We start from the raw sequence: 27,499 nt of genomic DNA, 5'->3' as shown, positions 1-27,499 counted from the left end.
CTATCATTAGCAGTTATTAATGCTGGAACTTGTGTGCAGCCTGAAGTTTTAAAACCATGCTGATAGTGCTTTTTTTGGGTGGGTAATGACAATTTACCCAAGGACAAGAAATTCTGGTTAAATGCACTTCCCGAGTAAGGAGGAAAATCCTCTTGCAGGAATTCTCTTGGTTTAACAAAAATTACTGTGTGGCCATATATGAAATATATCACAACAATTCTTTGGCATTAGTTTTGTTCTATTGAGAGGAAGGGACAATTACACAATCACTTCCTAGGATGGTGGCCAATTCTCAAAAACTCAGCTGCATGACCTGTAGCTTCTAATGTCAGTGGGATTATTCCACTATATACCAACAATGTACCATAGTAGCAATGGGCATTTCTACACACTTGTTAGCTATTAGTCAAAGGACCATCAAAGACCACATAGGGTCACTGAAAGATGCCTTAGGACAGATTCAAATAGACTCCCAAAACATCGCAGCGATGTTAAATGATTAATGCACATCAGTCTTCAGTCCTATGGATGATGTCAAACCACCAGCTATGGGTTGCACTGTAGATAAGAAAATTGTAAATGTTAAAATAGCTGAGTATATTATTTTAGGCAGAATAAAGAAACTTAAAATAGATCTGGTTGCTGGTCCAGGTGACATCTACCCAATGGTGATTAAAGAGATGGGCTTTGCAAGCCCCGTGCCCATATCATTAACAGATCACTGGAGACTGAGATTATTCCACTGGATTGGAAGGATGGTCATGTATTTCCAGATTTCAAAAAAGGTGACAAGCCAGATCCCAGGAACTATAGCCCATTAGTCTGATGTCAATTATAGGCAAGATGCTTGAAGGGATCACAAGAGATCCCTTGGTACTTGGGGATCATCAAAATGTCATTAACAGGTAAAGAAAAATAATCAGAAAGGCTAATGGAATGCTGGCCTTTATATCTAGAGGACGAGAATACAAGGGGGTAGAAGTCATGCTACAGCTGTACAAAGCCCCAGTCAGACCACACCTGGAGTACGGTGAGCAGTTCTGGGCACCGCACCTTAGGAAGGATATATTGGCCTTTGAGGGAATGCAGCGTGGGTTTACCAGAATGATACCCAGACTCCAAGGGTTAAATTACGAGGAGATATTACACAGACTAGGGTTGTATTCCCTGGAATTTAAAAGGTTAAGGGCTGATTTGATCAAAGTTTTCAAGATATTAAGGGGAACAGGTAGGATTGATAGAGAGAAACTATTTCTGCTGGTTGGTGAGTCTAGGACTAGGGGGGTATAGTCTAAAAATTAGAACCAGACCTTTCAGGAGTGAAATCAGGAAACACTTACACACAAAAGGTGGTAGACCTTTGGAACTCTCTTCTGCAAACGGCAATTGATGGTAGATCAATTGTTAATTTTAAATCTGCAATTGATAGATTTTTGTTAACCAAAGGTATTAGGGGATATGGGGCAAAGGCAGGGATATGGAGTTAGGTTGCAGATCAGCCATGATCTCAATGAATGGCAGAACAGGCTCGAGGGGCTAAATGACCAACTCCTGTTCCTATGTTCCTAGATGCTCTTTATCAGATGGAAAAAAAGGAATCATAAGAACATAAGAAGTAGGAGCAGGAGTCGGCCATACAGCCCCTCGAGCCTGCTCCACCATTCAATAAGATCATGGCTGATCATCGACCTCAACTCCACTTTCCCGCCCGATCTTCATATCCCTTGATTCCCCTAGAGTCCAAAAATCTATCTGTCTCAGCTGTGAATATACGCAAAGACTCAGCATTCACAGGGGCAGAGAATTCCAAAGATTCACAACTCTGAGTGAAGAAATTCCTCCTCATCTCGGTCTTAAATGGCCTACCCCTTTTCCTGAGACTATGCCCCTAGTTCTAGACACCCCAGCCAGGGGAAACAACCTCTCAGCATCTACCCTGTCAATCCCCTTCAGAATCTTGTATGTTTCAATGAGATCACCTCTCATTCTTCTAAACGCGAGAGTATAGGCCCATTCTACACAATCTCTCATCATAGGACAACCCTCTCATCCCAGGAATCAATCTCGTGAACCTTTGTTGCACCGCCTCCAAGGCAAGTGTATCCTTCCTTAGATAAGGAGACCAAAAGTGAATAACCTCATTTCTCTACATTCTACTCCATCTGCCACCTTACTGCCCACTCACTTAGTCTATCTATATCCCTTTGCAGACTCTGTGTTCTCCTCACAGCTTACTGTCCCACCTAGCTTTGTATCATCAGCAAACTTGAATACATTACATTCGGTCCCTTCATCTAGGTCATTAATATAGATTGTAAATAGCCGAGGCCCCAACACTGATCCTTGCGGCACTCCACTAGTTACAGCCTGCCAACCTGAAAAAGGTCAGTTTATCACTACTCTTTTTTTGGCTGTTAACCAATCCTCTATCCATGCTACTGTATTACCCCCAACCCCATGAGCCGTAATCTTGTTTAATAACCTTTTATGTGGCACCTTATCGAATGCCTTTTGGAAATCCAAATATACTACATCCACTGGTTCCCCTTTATCTACCCTGCTAGTTTGTCAAACACAATTTCCCTTTCATAAAACCATGTTGACTCTGCCTAATCATGTTATGATTTTCTAACTGACCTGATACCACTTTCTTAACAATGGATTCCAGCGTTTTCCTGACGACTGATGTCAGGCTAACTGGCCTTTAGTTCCCTGTTTTCTCTCTCCCTCCTTTCTTGAATAGCAGTGTTACATTTGCGACCTTTCAATCCGCTGGAACCGTTCTAGATTCCAGGGAATTTTGGAAGATCAAAACCAATGCATCCACTATCTCTTCAGCAACCTCTTTCAGAACCCTAGGATGTAGGCAGTCAGGTCCAGGGGATTTGTCAGCTTTTAGTCCCATTAGTTTCTCTAGTACTTTTTCTTTGCTTATATTAATTACATTAAGTTCCTCACCCTCATTAGACCCTTGGTTCCCCACCATTTTTGGTATGCTTTTTGTGTCTTCTACTGTGAAGAAAGATACAAAATATTTGTTTAACATTTCTGCCATTTCCTTATTCCCCATAATAATTTCTCCTGTCTCAGCCTCTAAGGGACCAACGTTTACTTTTGCTACTCTTCCTTTTTACATACTTGTAGGAGCTCTTACAATCTGTTTTTATATTTCTTGCTAGCTTTCTCTCATATTCATTTTTTTCCCCTTTTTATCAGTTTTTTGATCATCCTTTGCTGGTTTCTTAAAATCTCCCAATCCTCAGGCTTACTACAGGAAACTTTCTGGTATCCGGCACGGACGGGACCGACGTGTTGCCGGTTCATCAACAATTCTGGATAACCGAACGCTATAGTAAAAAAAAGCAACAAACCCTGTGCTTCAAAACAATCGGCACAAGTTGCAAGCGTCTCTGTAGCTTAGCAACAGCTTCAGCTACACCCTTGCACAGCAACAAATGGAGTAAAAAAAGTAACTAAAAGTAAGTTACTTGAACCGACTCCTGAATTTTGCCAGTGGATAGAGCGTTCCGGTTATTTAGGGGCCAGTTAATCAAAAGTTTCCTGTACTATTCTTCGCAACATTCTAAGCATTTTCTTTCAATCTAATGCTATCCTTAACTTCTTTAGTTAGCCACGGTTGGAACACTTTTTCCGTGGAGTTTTTATTTCTCAATGGAATGTATTTTTGTTGAGAATTATGACATTTTTCTTTAAATGCTAGCCACTGCTTATCTACGGTCATAACTTTTAATCTATTTTTCCAATCTACCTTAGCCAACTCGCCCCTCATACCTATGTAATTGGCTTGATTTAAGTTTAAGACTCTTATTTTCAGACTTAGGCAAGTCACTCTCAAACTTAGTGAAATTCTATCATATAATGATTACTCTGCCCCAGAGGATCCTTTACTATGAAATTGCTAATTAATTACACAATACAAGATCTAAAATAGCCTGTTCCCTGGTTGGTTCCATGACGTATTGTTCTAGGAAACTGCCCCGAATGCATTCCATGAACTCGTCCTCCAGACTACCTTTGCCAATCATCAGAGACACTCAACCCGGGAACTAGAAGATTGTGTCTTCCATTTTGCTAGCGTTTTTTTTTAAGTTACTAGGTTAGTGTTTGAGGGTATCCCAGTAGGCATTGTCTACTTGGATTTTCGGTAAACCTTTGATAAGTACCTCACAATAGGTTATTCTGCAAGACAGAATCTTTACTAATGAGTGGGGAGTTGTTACAATGGATTAAGAATTGGCTGTATTCTCATAGGCAGAAAGTTGTTATTAACGGCTGTGGGTTTGCTTAGAGGCCAGTTAACAGCGGTGTCCCACAGGGATCAATGTTAGGGTCATTGATTTTTACTATCTTCATAAATGACCTAAGTGTGTTGGGGGAACGGTCTGCAAATTCGTGGATGATTTGAAAATTTGTGCAAGTGTTAGGGCTGTGAAGAAAAACATTCTGTAAGCAGATTTAGATGCACTAGGAGAATGGATCAAACTTCGGAAAATTGTATTTAACTTAGGTAAGTGCAACTCCAAGTATGCTTACACTTTACATGGAACAGAACTGAAATTGGTTGTGAGAAAAGAGATCTTGATGTTAAACTTCATAATTCTCTAAAGGTTCATGCCATAATGCCATTGCCAAGGCAAATAGGGTATTAGATTGTATTAACAGGACTATTCAATACAAAACAAAGCACATCATTTTGTCCTTGTACAAGAACTTGATTAGACTACATTTAGAATACTGCATCCAGCTTTGGTCCAAGATGGGCCAGAAATTCGGGTCCCCACGGGTGAGTACGCGCTGTGTACTCACGCGTAGGGCCACGAAAGTGCCGGTTTCGTGCATGCACTGCGCATGCGCTGGAAACCGGAACTTCCGTTCCCTTGAAGGGGTTCACAGGTCGAACGCGTGCGCTGCAGAGGCAGCGCGTATGCCTGGAACTTCCAATTTTATTTATTTATTTTACAGGTTTCTCCGGGAGAGTAAGTCTCTAGCAGCTGCGTGTTTAAAAAGCAGTCACAAGGCCTGCTTTTAACAAGGTAAGTGGTGAATTAAGTAAAATTAAAACATTTTTTCCACAGGTTTATTATTTTTAAATACTTTAAAGAAAGGTAAGTTTATTTTTAGCCCCGTTAAAAACTGTAATTAACTTTTGGATGATCAGCCATGATCTCATCGAATGGCGGAGCAGGCTCGAGGGGCTGAATGGCCTACTCCTGCTCCTATCGTCTATGTTTCTAAAAATTTTAAATGAGTCATTTTATGTAATTTATAGTTATTTTAAAAATGTGATTTAAAAAAAAATTGAAGTTTTAGTAAGGTTTTGGGGCCGATCTCTATTCATAAATTTGACAGGTTGGCTCTCCATGGCCCACGTGATCCCAGGGGATGCTTCGAACTAACTGCGCCCCTGGGATACGCAAGCACTGCGCGCTGGCAGCTGGAGGCGGCCCAGGATCGGAATCCCACGTGGGCCCACAGCTCAACGCGCTGGTAAGTGCAAGTCGGGGGTTTGCACCCGCAGGAAGCCTCCGACCCGAATTTCTGGCCCATGATGCTTAGTTGCCTTCACCATCGCCATAATTAAGTTTAAGCAGCTAAGCTTCTCTTGTAATCAGCCACACCAATGATTGACATCAGACATAAAACAATACCAAACTAATATACAAAAAAAGGGTAAGGCCTCGGCGTGTCTTTATTAATAAATGTTGTTTTATGATGAAAAACCCTTGATACTGGTGTATATATTCACCCTAATCTGTTACAACCAGTTACAAAACCAAGTACAGGTAAAGTTATCGCTTCCAATCAACAGAGGTGCGTGCAATGTTTTACTACATGTTTGCACTCTCCAATAATTCTTTTTGATTTTACAATGGTCAAAAAAAGCAGTTGGAGCTAAAGTAACATTTTAGGGGTGTACAAAGCCAGTTACCACACTTCATCATATGTTAAATATATTTAAGATTTCTTAGCACAATAAGTATCAGAATTTAAACTGCTGGGTGAATGCATTTCTACTTCATTTGATCTCTAAATCTGAAATACACAGTCGTACAGCAGTTTTTATTTCTACGGGCAAGGAAAGCTAAAAATGGAAGCAATCGTACTTGCAAGTCTGCTGAGAATAACTCCAAAGATGACAAGAAAAGGGCATGGCTTGACGCTCAGGAGGGGTGAGTGGCTAGATCAGATATAACTACTTTACAGAGGGTGGTGAATCTTTGGAATACACTGCAAAGGATGGCCGATAACATCAGTAATTTTAAGATTAAGTTGGAGAGGCATTTGATCAGAATTGAGGGGTACAGGTACTGAACGTGTATTTTTTTTTGAACTATGGAGTCAGCTGAATGGTCCAAAAAGGTCTTTTCCAGTAGTTTACATTCCTAAGATGTACTTGGGTTATCAATTAAAAAAAAACTTTCATTTTTAATCTCCAGATTCCCTTTCTTCCCCCTCAGTGGGTGGCCCACTGATCTTTGTGCTATTTGTAATTATTCTACAGGAGACATATTTATCAGGAAAAAGCCACAATATTGTGTTTCTTTTCCAAGATCCAATACCCTGCTACTACAAGATGCTCCACTTTTAGGCCTACCTATGAACTGAGGGCACACATTTCAATTGCATCTGGGGATTTTAACAGTCACCTTAAAGATGAACTGCAGACTTCTTTTCACCTCAACAACTCTCAAATATTGATAACGATGTCCATCCAAGACTTACTGCAATGGTATCTGTTGACATTTTCTAGCATCTGACTCTTGCACAGGATACACGAAAGTCACCATCTTATCACCATTAATTCTTCAACTCCATCCCCCAAATGTTGTCTGTCACTCTCTATTGCACCATTTGTCTTTCTCTTTATTTTATAAATACTGCTATGGTTATTCACAACTAAATTTTGCTGCCTCAGTTTCCTTCCAATATCAACACATCTTTCTTCAAAATTGTTTAAAATCAAAGCTTGGCATCAATCTAGCCAGTACACCTCAATTTATCTATTCTCTGACTTTAAATATTCTAGTGTCCCAATTATCAGCTGTAGCCCTTTGCCAATGTTACTAAATGAAAATAAATGTAAATGATTACTTAATTATATATGCTAGCTAGGTATTTAAATCATTTTCCTTCAAAAATTCAGTATAAAATAAGAGGTGCTCCACAGGATAAGATCCTTTGATGATCTTACCTGGTTGGGGAGGGGGGGTGGTGGGGGGGAAAGAGGTCAAAACTAAGTCAAATCCTACTCTCACCTAATGTCCACACACACACTGGTAGTAATCAGGAGTGGGACCCCTGACCCATTTTCTCCTCCCTAGGGGCACTGCATCAATTGTAGTACTTGGAACTGCCACCTCTGTTGACATGCTAATTCAGAAGAAAGTAGGTATCAGACCTGGTCCACATGGTTCAGCTACTTACTGGATTAAACTCACTCAACTGTTGAAGCAGCCTTGCATTATTCTTTTCAAAAAATTTATGGGGAGAGAAAGTTACTTTATAATTTTATAGAACTGCAAAAATGTTGTAGTATCCTATCCTGAAATAAAATTGTCATAATTTTAAAACAATTAATGCTGCTGTTCAAGTAACCACATTCATATTGACCTAAATGTGGCCCTCACTCATTTGGATTTAATCCTTTTAACTAAAGGCCCACTTACACGTGTCTAGACTATATCATATTTTTGTTAGATAGATCATTTATTAAATCAACTTCATGGGACAGGCCAGACAATTCTGAAAAAAAGATATATACCAAAGAGATGTACACATGAATCTTAGAAATATGCAGAGTATTCTTCTTAAACACTGGGAAAATGCAGAAATAACAGCTGAAAATCACAAGGGGCATCAAATTGCTAAGTTTCACATTGACTAACATAATTCTACCCATAAAATTCGATCAACAACTTCACGACAAAATTACAAAAATCATCAGGATTTGGAGAAACAAAATGGAATAAATGTAGTTTAAGAAACAAGCTGGGCCTCCGTGCAAATAGGTCCAATGTCTCTTCATTTGGTTTTGTGATGAAAGCTTGAAATCAATGTACAGTATTGTGCCATTATTATAAATTTAAAAGAAAACAAGGAACATAAAAGCACAACACTAAGTGGAACTATGAATTGCTGTTTGTTTGACGTAACTCACACTATGCTGAATGTTAGAAAAAATGAGACTGAGCACTGTTACACAAGGTATCAATGGTCAATCAATCCAAAAATGTGCAATGTGTGTGCAAACGATAAAACATCAAGTTTCATCATTTTAAAAATTGACATTATCCCATTTCATGGTTACATGTGGGGTTTGTCAAGTTAAAATGGCATTTTTCTTCATTACATAATTAAAGTCGTAATCAGCTCATGTAGTGTAAGCAGTGTAGAAAAATTCACAAATTACACGTCTAATGCCAGTAACCCCCAAAATGATCAGTTTTATTAATCTCACTTATTAGTGTCAACAACCTGCTACATATTATGGTGATAATTAAATATGTATTGTTTACTTGAAACAAGCATAAGGGCGCAAGAAACAAGCATAATGTGAGTGGCACAGCTGAGTGCACAGGTAACATTGCCAAACATTCAGCCTCATACATTACGGACACCTGATTTCCATTAATCCATTGAGAAATTGTGTACTCTGCAAATTACAGATCAAAATTTGCTATACTGTTATTTCTACAATCTTACCATCGTAGTCTAGTAAGTTAAATGGTAAAGTTCCATTAGTGTACTCTCTACATGAAATTTTAAAAAGTTTATATATCAGAGTACAGTATAGAGTACTTCTAGATTCTAGGAAATCTCATTAACTACTTGGTAAGCAAAAGCTACAGTATTTACTGCCACATGTGTTATATCTACTTTTCTCAATTAGCTGTAGCTTCAGTGCATTTAAACTGTGCCCAATGTCTTTGTCAAAAGGAAAATAATTAGTGAGCATTTTTAACTGGATTAATTATCACTGCATTTTCAAGGACAATATACCCCAATCATCCATATTTTCTAGCTAATTAAATGTACATTGGGGAATTTCTAGCCCAAGCGAGTGCTAAAGTGATCACCGAGAAACTGAAGAAGAGGTTCAACCTAACCTTTGGAAGGCAACGCAAGTTTAATAGAATTAAAGACATACAGGCAAATTAACAGGAAAAACAGACAAAATATAAAGGAAAAAAATAATTAAAGACACACAACAGAGCGGCGAATCCATAAAGAGAACCAAGAATGTATCAGAATCTCGTAACATCTCTGCATAATTGTTCAGATCTAAGGCTTTTCTCCATGTCAAACCTGGTCATTGCCAGGTCTGTAGCCTGCATCACTGCAAGGGTTTGATTAGATACAACTTCTCTCCGCGTTCACTTGTGAAGATAGGTGCCTTTTTGTAGTGTTCTACCAATTCATCCATGGTGTTAAATCGACGTTGCCCAATACAGTACACTCCATCTACTAGCTGGACCTTGAAATGTTTGTTCTTTCCTGATGCTTTTAGTGATATTGAGAGGTCACTTGGCTGAAAGAAAAATAATTGGTTAAGACTATATTGTTAACACAGGAATATCACCCTTAAAACATTTAATCCAGTAAAACCATCCGACCAGACTATTACAATTACACTATTTAGTCAGGATAAATTTAGCTATAAACTTGATGTTTTACTTCATAGCAATTAATCTTGATCCCGCCCCCCTCCCCACCGCAAGTAGAATTGATCGTTATATTTTATAATAATTACAAGCTAATACACACTTTTTAAGCCTTTAGCCTCTGTGGGGCATAGCACTGATCGTTATATCTTTTGAGGAATGCAGCAGCACCTCTATACTAAGAATGCTATGAACTAAAATGCTTTTTTTTGGTTCTGTGCAATTCATTAATTCTACTGGATTAGACAGCCCACAGAAATCATTTTTTGCAAGTGTTTTTAAAGGAACAACATGCATATTTGGAAAGCTGACCAAGTCTTTGGATACTCAAAGGCAGGTTGTAACTGTGTCAAGAGATGTTGTTAGAAAGTCAAAATTCTGGAAGATGGCTCTGAATCTTACATATTTAGACAAAGTTAAGCAAATATAAAGGGCACATTGTACTTTAAAAGGTAAATACCAAGCAACACTAATTAAGCCATTGAGTAGTCTTGAAATAAAAATGTCAGTGGATAGAAAACCTGAAGATTGAGGAAAGAACTGCTATGTACTTCACAAAGAATAACATTTGCACAGAAATTCATCATATAAAACAACTGGCACTTATAATACGGCCCAAAGGGGAACCCGTGAATTGCTGCTTCATGTGTGCCTGAGCCTCTGTTCATGGCCCAACTGGCTGGTGGATCGTGCCACTCCAGCCGTTCACTATTCTTGCTCCTTCTCAATCCTCAGTGAAATAAAGCAAGGGAGCACAATGAGGAGGTGGACTAATCTAGCCTCCAAAAAAAGTGAAATGGCTCCATCAAAACTGTATGACCTGTTCTAGACGTTCACAGAACAGCTGTGCAGATACTGATTGGCATTTTAAACCCCAGTGCCTGATTTGAGTTGAGCAAGTTATTCATAAAATGGCCAACTTCTGGGGACGAACGTTTGAATTTAGTTCTAGTAACACAATCCATATAGCTTGACTGATGGACAAGGATATGTTCTTTTAATTCACAAAAAGTGCAACTGGATAATGATGGAAATGTTATGGAATGTACAGAATCCGGCAATAGCACTCCTAAACAACGTACCACACTCAGAATCACAGAATCACAGAAATCCCACAGTGCAGATAGAGGCCATTTCAGCCCATCGAGCCTGCACCGACACATATCCCACCCGATCCCCGTAACCCCTACACCAACACATATCCCACCCTATCCCCGTAACCCCACGTATTTAATCCCCCTAACACTAAGGGTCAATTTATCATAGCCAATCATCCTAACCCGCACATCTTTGGACTGTGGGAGGAAACCGGAGCACCCGGAGGAAACCCACGCAAACACGGGGAGAATGTGCAAACTCCACACAGACAGTCACCCGAGGCCGGATTCGAACCCGGGTCCCTGGCGCTGTGAGGCAACAGTGCTAACCACTAGGCCACCGTGCTGCACTCGAGTGAACCAAAGTTAAAAAGCTGCATGTGATATTTGTACATGGAAATCTTTGGCAACAAAACACAAAATTCAGTTAAGGGAGAGACAGAACTAAACTGATAAAATTTCCATTCATTTCCTAATACAATGATTTCAAGAGAATTAAACAGTATTAACAGATTGGTAGATGATCTGCTGATACAGCCTTACGCTCACCATTAATGAAAGAAAACTTGCGGTCGTGGACAAATAATCTTTCTAACAACTTGAAAAAGGAAACATCTGCATTTCTGGAGGCATCAATAAGGATTTATTGCCTATGCTGATCCTAAGGTGGTTTTTCACAAAAATATTACGCCTCAACTCTTCTACTGTGAATGCAGAGAGAACAGGGGTGAATTTTTGTGACTTATGGATACAAGTTCTTAGTAAATTAGAAAATGGTAGATCTCTAATTTACTTCTTCCTCACTTTCCTCAGTCTATTTCAACATTGTAAAATTCAAAGATTGTAAAATATTTGAAGGGGAATAATTGCAGGGGCTATGGGGAAAGAGCAGGGATATGGGACTAACTAAATAACTCGTTCAAATAGCTGGCACATGGACCATGGGCTGGCATCCTTCTGTGCTGTATGATTCTACGAACAGAATAGGAAGAGTCTTAAAAGTACTAAACAGAGGCTGAAGTTTTCCTGGGAACAGGGGAGGGGGTTGGAAAATGAAAGTGAGGCCGATGGCAATATCTGCTTCACGAGATGAGGGAAGAAAGAAAGCGACTGACTAAAGCAAATAAATTCGGGGGTTTTCTTGAAGCCATGAACTTTTTCCTCCCTAGAGTGCATTCTTGAAGCCAAAGCACAAAATCCCACCTCTTTTGTGGAAGAAAACCAGCAGGGGAAAAACATTTTGTTCAAGATAGCAATAGTAAAAATATACATTAAAATTTTCACTTTAGGGGAGAAAACAGGAGACTTTGCACACACACACATATATAAAACATTGATACAGTGCAATAGTGCCATCTGTTGGCATTGAAACTGACGGAATATTCCCCTTTTAAAAAAACACAGAAATGAAAGTTTTATATCAAAATAAAGGAATTTTATTGGGAGGGGAAACCAGGAGCCATATTCACATGGGAAACTTAGCTTTGACATACAGTACACTTCTGCCCAGTCCTAAAACCCAAATGATAAAAATGCTACGAGTGCAATAGTGCAAGTCTGATAATACTGTCAGTGTAGGCAATACCTGATCTTAAGGAGAAATCTACATTTATCATGCAGTTTGTATAGAAAGGCATGAATACATTTTAAGCAAATTGGAAATGGAAACACCTGTTGCATGCCTTTTTATGCCATTATATTTAATGGTCACTTACTAAAGACATCTCTGTATTTGTAGTTCATGTTAGATCATTGCACAAGACTGAGCTAGTGACACTTAATGTGTGTATATATCTATGTAAATAAATAAATAAAATGCAAATAAAACCACAAATTTCTATTATCTATATCTGAAGCTTTCATTGTTTGAGAATGTATAATAGGTTAATCAACAGTCATAAATTATGGCACATAAATTTCAAATTAAAAAAAGTCAAAGGAAACCATTATATTAGATGCTTATATATGATGGCTGAAGCACTACCAATTGATAGCAATTACTAAAAATAAGTTTCTAATACTTGATCGATTAAACACTAGGCAAAACAAATACATATTTGTTACAATAATGCAAAATGAAAGAAGTGGATTTGTTTGCCAAACTAACAATCACTAAAAACTGGGACAAAGTGTGGTAAAATACTGTATTTGGCAATGGGAATTTTTGTTTCTCATAATAGCAATTAACAAAAAAGTATTAGTGCCCGTTTCTCGCCAATAAATTCCTTCAGCTCTATCTAACTCCCACTAATCACTCAACAGTTGCAATATGATATGTTAACTTACTCCTTCGCAATCTCAAAATGGTAAAAACTATACAACAAATATCACATTGCTGACTAGTGGTGCAACATGATACTTACCGATGATTCGCTATCTCTAACAAGAAAGTCACCGTCAATTCCTCTCTCGTTTAGAACCATTTCGGCCTGGTGTCGTGTGACACTACCATAGTACCATTCTTTTCCAGCAAACTTTCCTGTAGAAGATGGGCCAGTATAGCTGATCTGAGGAGCGTGTGAACTGCTCACAGCAGGTCCATCATTTAAGATTACTACATAGTTTTTAGGAACAAGACCAATTTGCCCTTTAGAATTTTGACACTTCCACCATTCTGGGTCATTCTCTGGTTTCTCAATGACATCCATAATTTCCCCCTTTTCAAAGTTTAGTTCTTCCTCTGTGACTGAGCTGAATGGGTAAAGAGTCTGCACCACATGAAGGACTTTTGTGGATTGCCCATTACTCACTGCTGCTCCAAGTCTGGAAGTGAAGAAGCTAGGTGAATCTGCAGTGGCCTCGTCAACTTCCTCCACAACATAATTAGATGGAAACCAACCAACTTGTCCATTGTAGCCACCTCTCCACCAACCATCACTACATTTTTCCATAACAGTAACACGTGACCCCTTCACAAGAGACAGTTCATCATCTCTCTCTGCCACATATGCAAATTTGACATATGCTGGAATATTTAAATCGTATATACGGTCAGAACTTCCACCATTTGAGGAGAATTCTGCATCTGTGCTTGGTGTAGGGGAAGCATCTCTTGCACTAGTTTTCCTTTTCGTTTTACCCAAACCTATGTGAAAACAGAAGAGGATAAAAAGATAAACTGCAACGTATAACAATGTAATGAACAATATTCTATTAAAACAAAGCAATGCAATATCAGGGTTTAAAAAAAGTCAAAGCTCATGTTTATCAGAAAGCATGTGAAAACAAATGAGCATTTGATTGGTAACCACTGGAGTCTGGGAGACTTCTCAGATACTGAAGCACTCAAATTAGTGTTATTGCCCAGCAGAGGCCTATATTGTAAAAAATCTAGTCAATACAGAATGCAGTGTGTTGCTCATATTTCTTCCAGCCTCGAGGGGTACTTTTTGGTCTCCAGATGCTTAATTAGGAACAATTATAGCTCCTCATTACCAAGTAGCAATTCAACAAATATTTTTAAAAGAATCCATTTAGTGTCAGGATCTGAACATTAACATTTCAGCTGTTGAGTGTTAATTTTTATTTATTTTAAAGTGTCACTTTTCAGGTATTCCCTTCCTGACAAAGCATTTCACAGAAATCACAGAAACCCCACAGTGCAGATAGAGGCCATTTCGGCCCATCGAGCCTGCACCGACACATATCCCACCCGATCCCCGTAACCCCTACACCAACACATATCCCACCCTATCCCCGTAACCCCACGTATTTAATCCCCCTAACACTAAGGGTCAATTTATCATAGCCAATCACCCTAACCCTCACATCTTTGGACTGTGGGAGGAAACCGGAGCATCCGGAGGAAACCCACGCAAACACGGGGAGAATGTGCAAACTCCACACAGACAGTCACCCGGGTCCCTGGCGCTGTGAGGCAACAGTGCTAACCACTATGCCACCGTGTGCAAATTTAGCTTCTTCCTGCCCCATAACAAAAATGGTTTTCCTTCCATAACTCCTTATTAAATGGAGTGTCCTACATATTGTATACAAGCACCTCAACATTTATATTTGCAAGGTGAGTGAAGAATTAGTTCAAATATATTCTGTATAGTCTTACTTGATTTACTATGTTCGTGGACGAGTTCAATCAGCCAGCCAACTCGTTTTTAACTGTACAATAACATACATAAAATACAGCACAATACTAGAGGGTTCTAAGCCTCTAGATTCAAATATTAAATGTGAGATGTAGATTCCCCTCTCTAACCAAACATGCAGCACACTTTGTGTCAGGGCTAATCTGTAAAGTGTTATGCCTAAGTGGGAGATGCAGTGGTCAAATCCATTAAAATACAGTATTCTGCAGCTAACAAAACTTTCCAAAGGAAAAGGGAAAGCTGAGGTTTGTCATGTCAGTAACTCTATTTGTTTCTTAAATGTTCTATAATTTAAGCAATAACAACTTCAACATCCTAATCCCCAACCAAACATAAGAACATAAGAAACAGGAGCTGGAGTAGGCCCCTCGAGCCTGCTCCGCCATTCAACAAGACCATGGCTGATCTTCTACCTCTATCTTGCACTATCTCAATATCCCTTACATTTTTTGGAAGTATCTACCTCTGTCTTGGATATACTCAACGACTGAGCATCCACAGCTCTCTGGGCTAGAGAATTCCAAAGATTCACAACCCTTGGAGTGAAAAAAAATTCTCCTCATCTTAGTCCTAAATGGCCGACCCCTTATTCTGAGGCTGTGACCCCGTGTTCCAGATTCCCCAGGCAGCAGAAACATTTTCCCAGCATTAACCCCGTCAAGCCCCTTAAGAATTTTATATGTTTCAATTAGATTACACCTCATTCTTCTAAACTCTAGGGAATATAGGCCTAGTCTACTCAATCTCTCCTCATAAGGCAATCCCCTCATCACAGGAACCAGTCTAGTTAACCTTTGTTGCACTCCCTTCTAAGGCAAGTATGTCTTTTCTTAGGTAAGGAGACCAGAACTGTACACACTACTCCAGGTGTGGCCTCACCAATGCCCTGTATAATTGCAGTAAGACTTCTTTACTCTTATACTCTAATCCCTTTGTAACAAAAGCTAACTAATTGCTTACTGTACCTGCATGTTAACTTTCTGTGATTCATGTACAAGGACACCCAGGTTCCTCTGAATGCAAATATTTCCCAGTCTCTCACCATTCAAAAAATATCCTGCTTTTTTGTTTTTCCTACCAAATTGGATAACTTCACACATCCCCACATTGTATTCCATTTGCCATGTTCTTGCCGACTCAGTCAACCGGTCTATATCTCTCTACAGCCTCTTTGCGTCCTCCTCACAGCTTACTTTCCAATCACCATCTCCCATCCCTGTTCCCTGTGGTACAGCCAAAACCGGCCATTACTCAAGGATCACCCAGGCTCTTTTTCTCTATTACTGACTGCCTCCTTAAACCTCTCTCCATCCCCTCACCCGAGTGAGAGGTGCTCATGGATTCTTCAGCCTCCAAGACAGAGACCGTTTGTTCAGCTGCTTCCCCTCCTTCCCTTGGCCCAAGTCAAAATTTTCCTAGCCTCCCCTGCCACTTTGTGCTGAACGCCCTGTCTCTCAGCAGAAATTGAATGGAAAAGAAGTCTTGCTAATTTTGCTGAACCCACAGTGCACCGTATTCCAAGTTACGAGAGTTTCTTACCAGCTTCAAAAACAAAAATCATTCATATCTTAGAATACTATATGAAAACATACTGGTATTAACAAATCAGGCAATAAAATCCTGCAAACAAGAAAGATATAGGAAGAATTTTTAAGACAACATAGAAGTATCAGTGAAAGAGCTCACGATGTTAAAATAGAAAAACATTTATTATAGTTCCCGAGTTAATTGCTAATGTTAAGTACTTCATAAAAAATGGCACTCAACATCCAAGCTTTCTCAAAGCAGCGCAGTTAATTGTGGCAGATAGCATTCTGCTGTTTTTTTGCACCTATTCCACTGAAAGCCAATGCTTTTGTGATTCTACATGTTATCATAGTCTACTACCTAGATTGTGTGTTGCTGGCACTGACTGGCTGTGCTGATTTGCAATATGACAGCATAAAAACACTGCTATTGTTGCTTCTGACAATCATCGGAAATAGCTAGAAATATCTTTGAATACATTCTCAAAGGAAACTGGCAAAAATTCAATTATTTGGTGGGGAGGGGAGAAAGATCAAAAATCTAAACAATATTAAGTTAAAACTTTTTTTTACATACACAGAATGCTACAAGTGATTGTATCTTACCTTTCATAATTAAATCCCCAGCTAATGACACTAGTTTGTCATTATTACCTACAGAATTTATGAAATGTACCACCAAAAACATGAAACTAAAATATTATCCATTGTCTTGTAACTTCAACGAGTTGTGAAGATGTTCAAAGCTCAGAACATACCACTGAGCCTCACTGTCATCTTTCTGCTCTTCCACATCATTTTATTATTGATCATAAGAAATATAAAATTAGATCAGATAATCAAGACAATTACACTACTACTTTATATTTTCATTGTACTTTAAATACAAATATGTGAATCCATATTAATGCAGATTCCAAAACACACAACAAAAAAAGTAATGTTTAACTAAAACTGAAGTAACCTGTGCAAGTTCAAAGTACTTGTGCTCCAAGGATTGGGGAATGAAATGTTTCCGCATTTTATCTCCTGGACCCCTAGGGCAGGTACAGCACATGTTTAAGTCCCAACAATCTGTCTTTAGACTGAACCTCTACTGCACAGGGTGACCATTCTAAAACTCACACCAACCGCTCTTTTAGCAAAAGTGGCATCAATTGGCACTAAATTGCCAAAGTATACACAGTTTACACTTGAACCCACTGGTAATTAAATTGAGTTTGCTCAACCTCATTTCCTAAAGAATGCTTACACACAGCGGAGAGGCATCTTCAGTTCATCGATCTGGCCTACGATTTAAACTCAGGTCCTCAATGCTAAGTGGACAACATTCTAACCCACAGTGCTACCTGTGACATTTTTTAATTGTTGACAATGAATTTTCAAATCAATTTGGTCCCTTGAATTTTTGCAGTCATTTTGCTGCTACAAGGTCTCTTCAAATGAAATTATTGAATCTATACCCTTCTTTTGTATACATGTTCACAGATGGTAGTAATAACCTTCACAATGCCCACATACTGGTAATGGGAAGAAGTGCATAAAAAAAGTTACCCACCAGTGTGCAACCATCTGTGTAGAAACATGCTGGTTCAGTTTAAAAAAAAATCAGTAGTAGAAGACCTTCTTGCTCTGGTGAAGCAAAAAAAACGCATTGATAGCAGTTGTGGACAAGCCCACAGCTAAGAAAACGGATAGTACACATTTCATCATGAGTGAGCTGTACAATAAAGTGACCAGAGTATAATACACAGCATACTAAAACAGAGACCATGGCATTAGGCTCACAGCTTTCTTTTGAGATTAAAGATTGAATTCTCTACAAGTTTTGGTTTTAAACATCTGGGTGTGGAGATTACAAGTAATCTGCAGTCTCTACATAGAATAACTGGGCGGAATTTTGTTCGGGAAGGCAGGTTGGGGGCGGGGGCTCCGAAGCAGGCGGGAAAACTGCGAGGCCAGGTTTCCCGCAGGGCCTGCCAATTTTACCGGCGGGGCCTAAATTTGAATGTGAGGCCTCGGTTTCCCGCCCGCAGCCAGCCAGCTTGAGAGGCTAGCTGGCTGCGGGCGTCGTGGCCTCAGTTACGAGGGGTCGGTCCAGGGTGAGGGACTGCAGGAGGGAGGGGGGGGGAAATAGAGGATCGGCAGGGGCTGGCAATTGGGGGTGGGGGGGGGGGGGGGGGAGGGGAGGGAAGAGTTTGAGGATCAACGGGGGCTGGCAAATCGGGGGGGGGGGTGGAGAGAGAAAGAGAAAGAGAGAAAGAGAGGTTTGCAGGATCAGTGGGGGATTGGTAGGCGATGGGATCAGCAGGCAAGCGGGGCTGGTGGTCAGGGATCGCGGGGGCGGCCGCAGAGAATCGGTGCTGGCCTCATCATCATCGTTGGGGGCGGGGGAGAAAGAGGCCTGGGGAATTGATTGGAGACCTCGTGGACGAGTCTCCGATCGCAGGGGGTGGAATAGGGAGAGACCCTGGATCCAGAAGGTAGGTATAAAGCCACTTACCTCCTGGATGCCGCAGTCCCCGCTTCTGTTTAACTGCCATAGATGATTAAAAACAAAATGGAGGGGAAAAGAGAGGCTTCCGGCCTCATTACAATATTTAAATTGAGGCAACGCCCCCTGGGAACGGGTTGGCTCTCCACCCACCCCCCCAGGAAAACCGGAAGTGGGCAGGATTAGAGGCAGGATCCGGTTAGGATTCACATTTTTAATTTTAACGGCCCCCATGCTCCAAACCCACCCGATTTTTAATGTGAAAATTCCGGCCACTATCTTGCATCAGAGAGAGGATCTGGCTGGATGCGATATACTGTTATTACGTAGACTCAGCACTTTAAGAACTCACTCCTCGGATTTCTACATCCATTTTAAAAACTTCCTGTTCATAGTCTCCTTAACATGCCTTGATTCACAGATTGCCTGTTTTTTTCTTTTGGTCACTGGTAAATGAGCAATAGCTAGACTTGGTCCTCTAAACAGCAGACAAGGGCAGGGTGCCTCCATTTTTTTGCTGCGCAGATTTGTTTCATGTTGAAGTGGATCCATACTCCAATTGTCCATTAAAAGGCATGGATAGAACATCTCCATATTTGTAACACAGTGTGACTTAGTCAAATAAAATGAGACACAATGTAGGGACACATTTCTTTAAATACCCAAGTGGTCTGAGAGTTCAAGCCTATGGGACAACCCTAATCATCACCCAAAGAGACTCCAACAGATACTGGGTGACGGATTTGATGGGTTACTATAATCCACACAATTGCAAGCTTATTTTGAAGGTCGTCATTTTTACCCTTACCTCCAGACACATCAAATACTGTCAAATATGCAATGGCAAGAGCCACATCATCATTAGTAACAGTGGAAGAGTATCACCTTTGTTCCTTTGGTGGTGTAATTGATGGTTTTGATCTATCCTTAATTTAATGAATTTGGTGTGCTCCAGCAATATAAAGGTGGCTTTGAAAAAAGATCTCGATATAGAAACAATAAGCAGAGTAATTTTAGCCTATCTGCACCACACCTACCAGCAATCATCCTTAGGAGGATCAACAGGAAATATTAAATTACATATATTACACACCACTGTACCTCCACAATGGAGCTGACCAGTATCTGATGCCAGTTCTGATGAAGCATCACACTGAAAAAAATTAACTTTCAAATGTTGATCAACCTCTGCATTTCCAGTTCTTATTTCACTACTTGATGAATGTTGGTGGGGTTTTGGAAGAGCCAATGACCTTGGCATTTCCAAACTCCCAAGCAAAACTGAAGTTTCAATTATACAGTTTCTTGTTACTAGCATTCAACATTAGAAACTTAAAGGTATTTGAGAATACCTGTCTGTATCGTGAAATAGTGAAGGGCATGCAATACACAGAAGGTTAAAATATAATTAGAGGTTTTTTTGGCAGTGATAAAAGTGAGGATTTTTTAAATAATGGCCCAGAAATTGCAGTCTCTGTGACAGCGCACTCGGACTACACCGTCGTGATCCATTTGAAAGGCCCCGCAACTTCCGGATTTCCTCATGCATGAAATCCGGAACTTGCAATCGGTCAAGGTACGCCTTGACAGATCATCCAAACCGCCTGAAAAATTAATATTGCTGGCATAGAGTTGGACTATTTGCCCAGCAATTGCCCACACAACTCTTACAGCTGGTAAAAGCTGGCACAGGGCCTGCTTTCATCAGCGTAAGGGAATATGTAAGGCTTAAATAAAACATGTAAAAATCCAAAATTATGCACATACACTTTATGCAAATATTGGCCCAGAATAAGATTTTTTAAATTATCAAAAAAAGGGTTCAAAACATTACATTTTTAAGGTTGGTGCAATGAAGGGATTTATGAATAAAATTGCAATTCAGTACATTTATAATTATTAGAATTCTGTACATTGTATAATTATTTGGGGATTCCATTGCATATTATTAGGGGGTTCCCTTCATAAATGATTGCAATAGAATTCTCCTTTGTCATTGGAGGACCGGGCCCACGTGATCCCAGGGACGCGTCCGAACCGCCTGCATCCCTGGGATCCGTGGGCCTTTACGCTGCCGTCCGCCTGGAGGACTGAGAACACAATTCTTTGCAGTCTGGACGCCAGGAGGTACTTTCACAATTGTTTCACGGGTCGGAGACGCACTCTGGAGGTATGCCTCTGACCGCAATTTCCAGGATCTTTTTCAATTCAAAATCAAATTATCGGACTTAGGAAATTACAACAATCTTGATCAATACAGTATAACTCATGAAGTATAGATTTGTATATGATTATTGAACCTTATTAACTAAAAGTAACTTGTATTAAGAAACCTATTTGAAAATGTTAGCTAATGAGAACTTAATGTTAGTTGCATCTGGTACTAGAGTGCATATGTCTCCAAACTGGATACTTTCAACTTTAGTGATTTATTTCCAGATACATAGGAACATAGGAACAGGAGTAGGCCATTTAGCCCCCGCAAGCCTGTTCCACCATTCAATGAGATCATTGCTGACCTGTGACCTAACTCCATATACCCAACTTTGCCCTATATCATAGAGTCATAGAGTTATACAGCACAGAAAGAGGCCCTTCGGCCCATCGTGTCCGTGCTGGCCATCAAGCCCCGTCTATTCTAATCCCATTTTCCAGCACTTGGTCCGTAGCCTTGTATGCTCTGGCGTTTCAAGTGCTCCTTCAATAACTTCGGTTAACAAAAAGCTATCAATCTCAGATTTAATATTAACAATTGACCTAGCATCAACTGCCGTTTGTGGAAGAGAGTCATGATCCTATTGAATGGCGGAGCAGGCCCGAGGGGCCGTATGGCCTACTCCTGCTCCTACTTCTTATGTTATGTTCCAAACTTCTACCACCATTTTCGTGTAGAAGTGTTTCCTAACTTCACTCCTGAAAGGCCTGGCTCCAATTTTAAGACGATGCTCCCTAGTCCTAGACTCCCCAACCAGCGGAAATAGTTTCTCTCTATCTACCTCAGCAGTTCCCCTTAATATCTTGAAAACTTCGATCAAATCACCCCTTAGCCTTCTAAATTCCAGGGAATACAACCCTACTGTGTGTAATCTCTCCTTGTAATTTAACCAGGCCAATAATTTGCCTTCAATACGTTTTTAACTTTGCCACCATGAAAGTGGGTGATGCAGCAAAACTTAGTTTAGTGACAACAATTCTATTACTGTACTTTGGCAGTGACTGGCTGGCTAGAACAATATTTTATGACAACATTTTTAGCCTTGCTAGCGGTAGAACAATTAAAACATTGATTCACTCCTTTTTCCTTGGAGAGACTTGACTGATATTGTGCAATATTTTGTTCCTTTCTCTTAATTTCACAAAGTCACAGAGTGCAGCTATCAATTGTGCTTGAATTTTATATATTGATTGGTTCAGTATTCACAAAGCTATTGGGCATGTATAGTACTGCTGGGAAACCTCAGTATCAAACTTTTTCTATTCAGTTAAACTTTTTTCTTGAACCACACCCAAGCAATGAAACATTTGGCCTGTAATCTCACTTTACAGAAAGTTAAAAAAAACATTTAAATACTGTATTCCTGTCAAGTGTTTAACAGACCACATATGTAACAAATTCAATAATAAATGGTTTTGAAAGCAGAAGTATGAGTTTGGATACATTCCAGATAAACCTCGAGATTGCTTTGTAGTTGCAGTATCAGCAGCAAAATAAGGAATGAATCAAATGCCTGCAACAACTTGTATTTGATTGGATGGCTAGACAAGATATCCCATTACAAAGATGGCTAGTCCACGAATACTCAGTTTGTACTGATATATAAAGATCAGAAGACCAGAGGCCGACCTAAATTCAACCTCTAATGAAAGCGTAAATGCACTGTATTCTGTAGTGGTCCTGATGTAAAACTTCCCTCTGGGAGTCTTGTACTGAGACCAGGATAGTATAGTCTGCACTTAATAGATCTGACACTAAATTGACCGTCATTTTGTTTGTCATTAATATTACATTCAATGTTAGAAATGGAATAAATTTAAGTAACTGGTATGCAAACATGTATGAATGTATTACAATATAAACATACAAGAACTGCAAGTGATGCTGCCCTGCTGAGAGACTGCGATGCAAGAACAGAGGAAGGAGCATAGGAACAGGAGTAGGCCATTCAGCACCTTGAGCCTGTTGCACCATTCAATTAGATCATGGCTGATCTATATCCTAACTCCATCCACCCGCCTTGGCTCCATATCCCTTAATAAACTTGGCTAGCAAAAATCTATCAATCTCAGATTTAAAACTATTAATTGAGCTTGCATCTACTGCTTTTTGAGAGAGGGTTCTACACTTCTACCACGCTTTGCATGAAGAAGTGTTTCCTAACTTCTCTCCTGAATAGCCAGGCTCTGATTTTAAGGTTATGTCCCCTTATCCTAGACTCCCCCACCAGCAAATAAAGTTCATCTCTATCTACCCTATCAATTCCTTTCAAAATCCTAAAAACCTCAATCAAATCACCCTTTAGCCTTCTATATCCCAGGGAATACAAGCCTAGTTTGTCATCTTTCCTCATAATCTAACCCTTGGAGGCCTGGTAACATTCCAGTGAATCTGTGCTGCACTCTTTCCAAGGCCAATATGTCCTTTCTAAGGTACAGTGCCCAGAACTGTACAAAGTACTCCAGATATGATCTAACCAGGGCTTTGTATAGCTGTCGCAAAACTTTAATCTACATATAGATTGGGCTAACCAAATTAGTAACAATATTGTGAAGGAAGAATTCCTAGAGTGCATACGGGATGGTTTCCTGGACCAATATGTCGAGGAACCAACTAGCGATCAGGCAATCTTAGACTCAGTATTATGTAATGAGAAAGGATTAATTAGCAATCTTGTTGTACGAGGCCCCTTGGGGAGGAGCGATCACAATATGACAGAATTCTTCATTAAGATGGAGAGTGAAGTAGTTGACTCAGACTAGGGTCCTGAATTTAAATAAAGGAAACTATGATGGTATGAGGCACGAGTGGGCTAGGATGGATTGGGGAACGTTACTTAAAGGGTAAATGGTGGATAGGCAATGGCAAACATTTAAAGATCGCATGGATGAACTACAGAATTTGTTCATCCCCGTCTGGCATAAAAATAAAACAAAAAAGGTGGCTCAACTGTGGCTAACAAGGGAAATTAGGGATAGCATAAGATCCAAGGAGAGTACATATAAATTGGCCAGAAAAAGCAGCAAACCTGAGGGTTGGTAGCAGTTTAGCGGTCAGCAAAGGAGGACAAAGGGATTAATTAAGAGGGGGGATATAGAGTATGAGAGTAAGCTTGCAGGGAACATAAAAACTGACTGTAAAAGCTTCTATAGATATGTGAAGAGAAAAAGATTGGTGAAGTCAAGCGTAGGTCCCTTGCAGTCAGAATCAGGGGAATTTATAATGGGGAACAAAGAAATGGCAGACCAATTAAATACATACTTTGGTTCTGTCTTCACAAAGAAGGACACAAATAACCTCCCAGAGATGTCGGGGAACATAGTGTCTAATGAGAGGGAGGAATTGAATGAAATCAGTATTTGTAGGGAAATGGTGTTAGGGAAATTGACGGGATTGAAGGCCGATAAATCCCCAGGGCCTGATAATCTATATCCTAGGGTTCTTAAGGAAGTGGCCCTAGAAATAGTAGATGCATTGCTGGTCATCTTCCAGAGTCTCTAGAATTTTGGAACAGTTCCCATGGATTGGAGGGTAGCTAATATAACCCCACTATTTAAAAAAGGTGGTAGAGAGAAAAAGGGGAATTATAGGCCGGTAAGCCTGACATCAGTAGTGGGGAAAATGCTAGAGTTCATTATAAAAGATGTGATAGCAGAGCACTTGGAAAACAGTGACAAGATCGGACAAAGTCAACATGGATTTACAAAAGGTAAATCATGCTTGACTAATCTACTGGAATTTTTTGAGAATGTAACTGGTAGAATAGATAAGGGAAACCAGTGGATGTGGTGTATTTGGACTTTCAGAAGGCTTTCGATAAGGTCCCGCATAAGAGATTGGCGTGCAAAGTTAAAGCACATGGGATTGGGGGTAAGGTACTGACTTGGATAGAGAACTGGTTGGCAGACAGGAAGCAAAGAGTTGGAAAAAACGGATCTTTTTCCGAGTGGCAGGCAGTGACTAGTGGGGTATTGCAGGGATCGGTGCTAGGACCCCAGCTATTCACAATATATATTAATGATCTAGACGAGGGAACTAGATGTAATATCTCCAGGTTTGCAGATGACACAAAGCTGGGTGGGCCTGTGTGCTGTGAGGATGCAGACAAACTCCAGTATGATTTGGACAGGTTGGGTGATTGGGCAGATGCAGTATAATGTGGATAAATGCGAGGTTATCCACTTTGGTGGCAAAAACAGGAAGGCAGATTATTATCCGAGCGGCAATAGTTTGGGAAAAGGGGAAATGCAACCTGAGACCTGGGCGTCCTTGTGCACCAGTCGCTGAAGGTAAACATGCAGGTGCAGCAGGCGGTTAAGGCGGCAAATGGTATGTTGGCCTTCATAGCGAGAGGATTCGAGTACAGGAACAAGGATGTCTTGCTGCAGTTGTACAGGGCCTTGGTGAGACCACACCTTGAGTATTGTGTGCAGTTTTGGTCGCCTTATCTGAGGAAGGATGTTCTTGCCATGGAGGGAGTGCAGTGAAGATTCACCAGACTGATACCTGGGATGGCAGGAATGATGTATGAAGAGAGATTGGGTCGATTAGGCTTATATTCGCTAGAGTTTAGAAGAATGAGAGGGGATCTCATTGAAACTTATAATATTCTGACAGGACTAGACAGACTAGATGCAGGAAGGATGTTCCCGATGGCGGGGGAGTCCAGAACCAGGGGTCACAGTCTAAGGATAAGGGGTAAGCCATTTAGGACAGAGATGAGGAGGAATTTCTTCACCCAGAGAGTGGTGAACCTGTGGAATTCTCTACCACAGAAGGCAGTTGAGGCCAATTCATTAAATATATTCAAGAAGGAGTTAGATATATTTCTTGAGGCTAAAGGGATATGGGGAGAAAGCAGGGACAGGGTACTGAATGTGGATGATCAGCCATGATCTCATTAAATGGCGGAGCAGGCTCGAGGAGCCGAATGGCCTACTCTTGCTCCGATCTTCTATGTTTCTATCCCTTTATATTCTAGCCCTCTAGTTATAAAGGCTAACTTGCATTACCCTTTTTGATTTTATTTTGAACTCAACTACCACATTTTAGTGATCTGTGTACACGGATCCCTAAATCTCTTTGGACCTCCACTGTTCCTAGCTTTTCACCATTTAAATACTACTCGGATCTATAATTTTTTGATCCAAAATGAATGACCTCACATTTACCAGCATTCAAAGCCACCTGTCAGTTTTGCCCACACACTTAATCTATCAATGTCTTTCTGTAATTTTATGCTCTTGTCTACACCACTAACTATGCCACCAATTTTGTGTCATCGGCAAACTTGGATATTTGGCTTTCTATAGTGTTACCTAAGTCATCAATAAATATAGTGAATAGCTGAGGCCCCAGCACAGATCCTTGTGGGACACTAGTCACTTCCTTCTAAATCAAATATATACTCATTATCCCTACTCTCTGTCCTCTACCAAGGTCAATAATTTGCCTTCAATTACATGAGCTTTAATTTTATCTAAGTCTCTTATGTGGAACCTTATCGAATGCCTTCTGGAAGTCCATACAAACTACATCCATAGACATTCCCCTGCCTACTACTTTAGTTACTTCCTCAAAAAATTAAATTAGGCTCATTAGATTTGTCTCTGTGGCTTTCTCTAATCAGCTCAAGTGCTCAGTCACTCTGTCCTTAATTATAGATTCCAATAACGTTCTCACAACAGATGTTAGAGTAACAGGTCTATAATTGCCTGGTTTCACTCTCACACCTTTCTTAAATAATGGTGTTGCATTTGCAATTTTCCAATCTAAAGCAACAATTCCTGAATTGAGAGCGCTTTGGAAGATGTCACTGGAACAACTTCACACAATGTGACATTGCAAAAACATCTTCAGTAGCTTGTCCATGCAAGATCTGGACTACACCAATTAAAATGGCAATTGTAAAATTAAAAAAATACTTCCATTTGCATTGTAGGAATTAAATACCGGTGTGAAAATAAAAATGAAAATGCTTATTATCGCCACAAAAAGCAAAACATCTGTTTTGTTTATATTCACTGTATTGGTAAATACATTTTCCATTGCACAATTTCAATGGAACCCAATATTGCTCATTGGCCCCTAGGACTGCAATTGCATCTCTGCAACACTATCCAAAAATACACAGAAAGGAAGAGTAGAGTATGGGAGAAAGGGTGAGGAGGAGGAGGAATTAGGAGGGTGGAGGAAGGGCAGAGAAGTGGGTACTGCTCAGTGGACTGCGTCTCTATCTGGGAAATCTTCCAGATGTTTGGGGGGGGGGGGGGGGGAGGGGATTGCCAATGACTGTTAAATTCAGCTAGTAGGGGGAGTGCTGGGGAAAGGGAATTCAGGCATGGGACAACCAGCCATTGGGGAGAAGAGGAAAATACCAGC

General features: G+C 40.2%; 1 protein-coding gene across 6 annotated transcripts in view; it reads right to left on the bottom strand.

Moving 5' to 3' along the window:
- Positions 1-5,679: 5,679 nt before the first annotated feature.
- nck2b (NCK adaptor protein 2b) overlaps positions 5,680-27,499 on the bottom strand; it is a 107,840-nt gene continuing 86,020 nt past the window's right edge. For 5 of the 6 annotated variants that reach the window (XM_085998995.1, XM_085998994.1, XM_085998996.1 and 2 more), the window contains 2 exons: positions 13,144-13,865; positions 5,680-9,550 (listed from right to left, as the gene is read on the bottom strand). In XM_085998995.1, the coding sequence (XP_085855121.1) occupies positions 9,356-9,550; positions 13,144-13,865 (917 nt within the window). In that variant the 3' untranslated portion in view covers positions 5,680-9,355. Of the gene's footprint in view, positions 9,551-13,143; positions 13,866-17,967; positions 18,042-27,499 lie in introns of all 6 variants that reach the window. The other variant, XM_085998997.1, reaches the window with a different exon arrangement.

The sequence above is a fragment of the Somniosus microcephalus genome, chromosome 10 (assembly GCF_052327205.1).
Source record: "Somniosus microcephalus isolate GS21.2 chromosome 10, FLI_Smic_1.0, whole genome shotgun sequence".
NCBI classification, from domain to species: domain Eukaryota; kingdom Metazoa; phylum Chordata; class Chondrichthyes; order Squaliformes; family Somniosidae; genus Somniosus; species Somniosus microcephalus.
The sequence above is the reverse complement of the archived record's forward strand: the minus strand, read 5'-3'. Positions and strand labels throughout refer to the sequence as shown.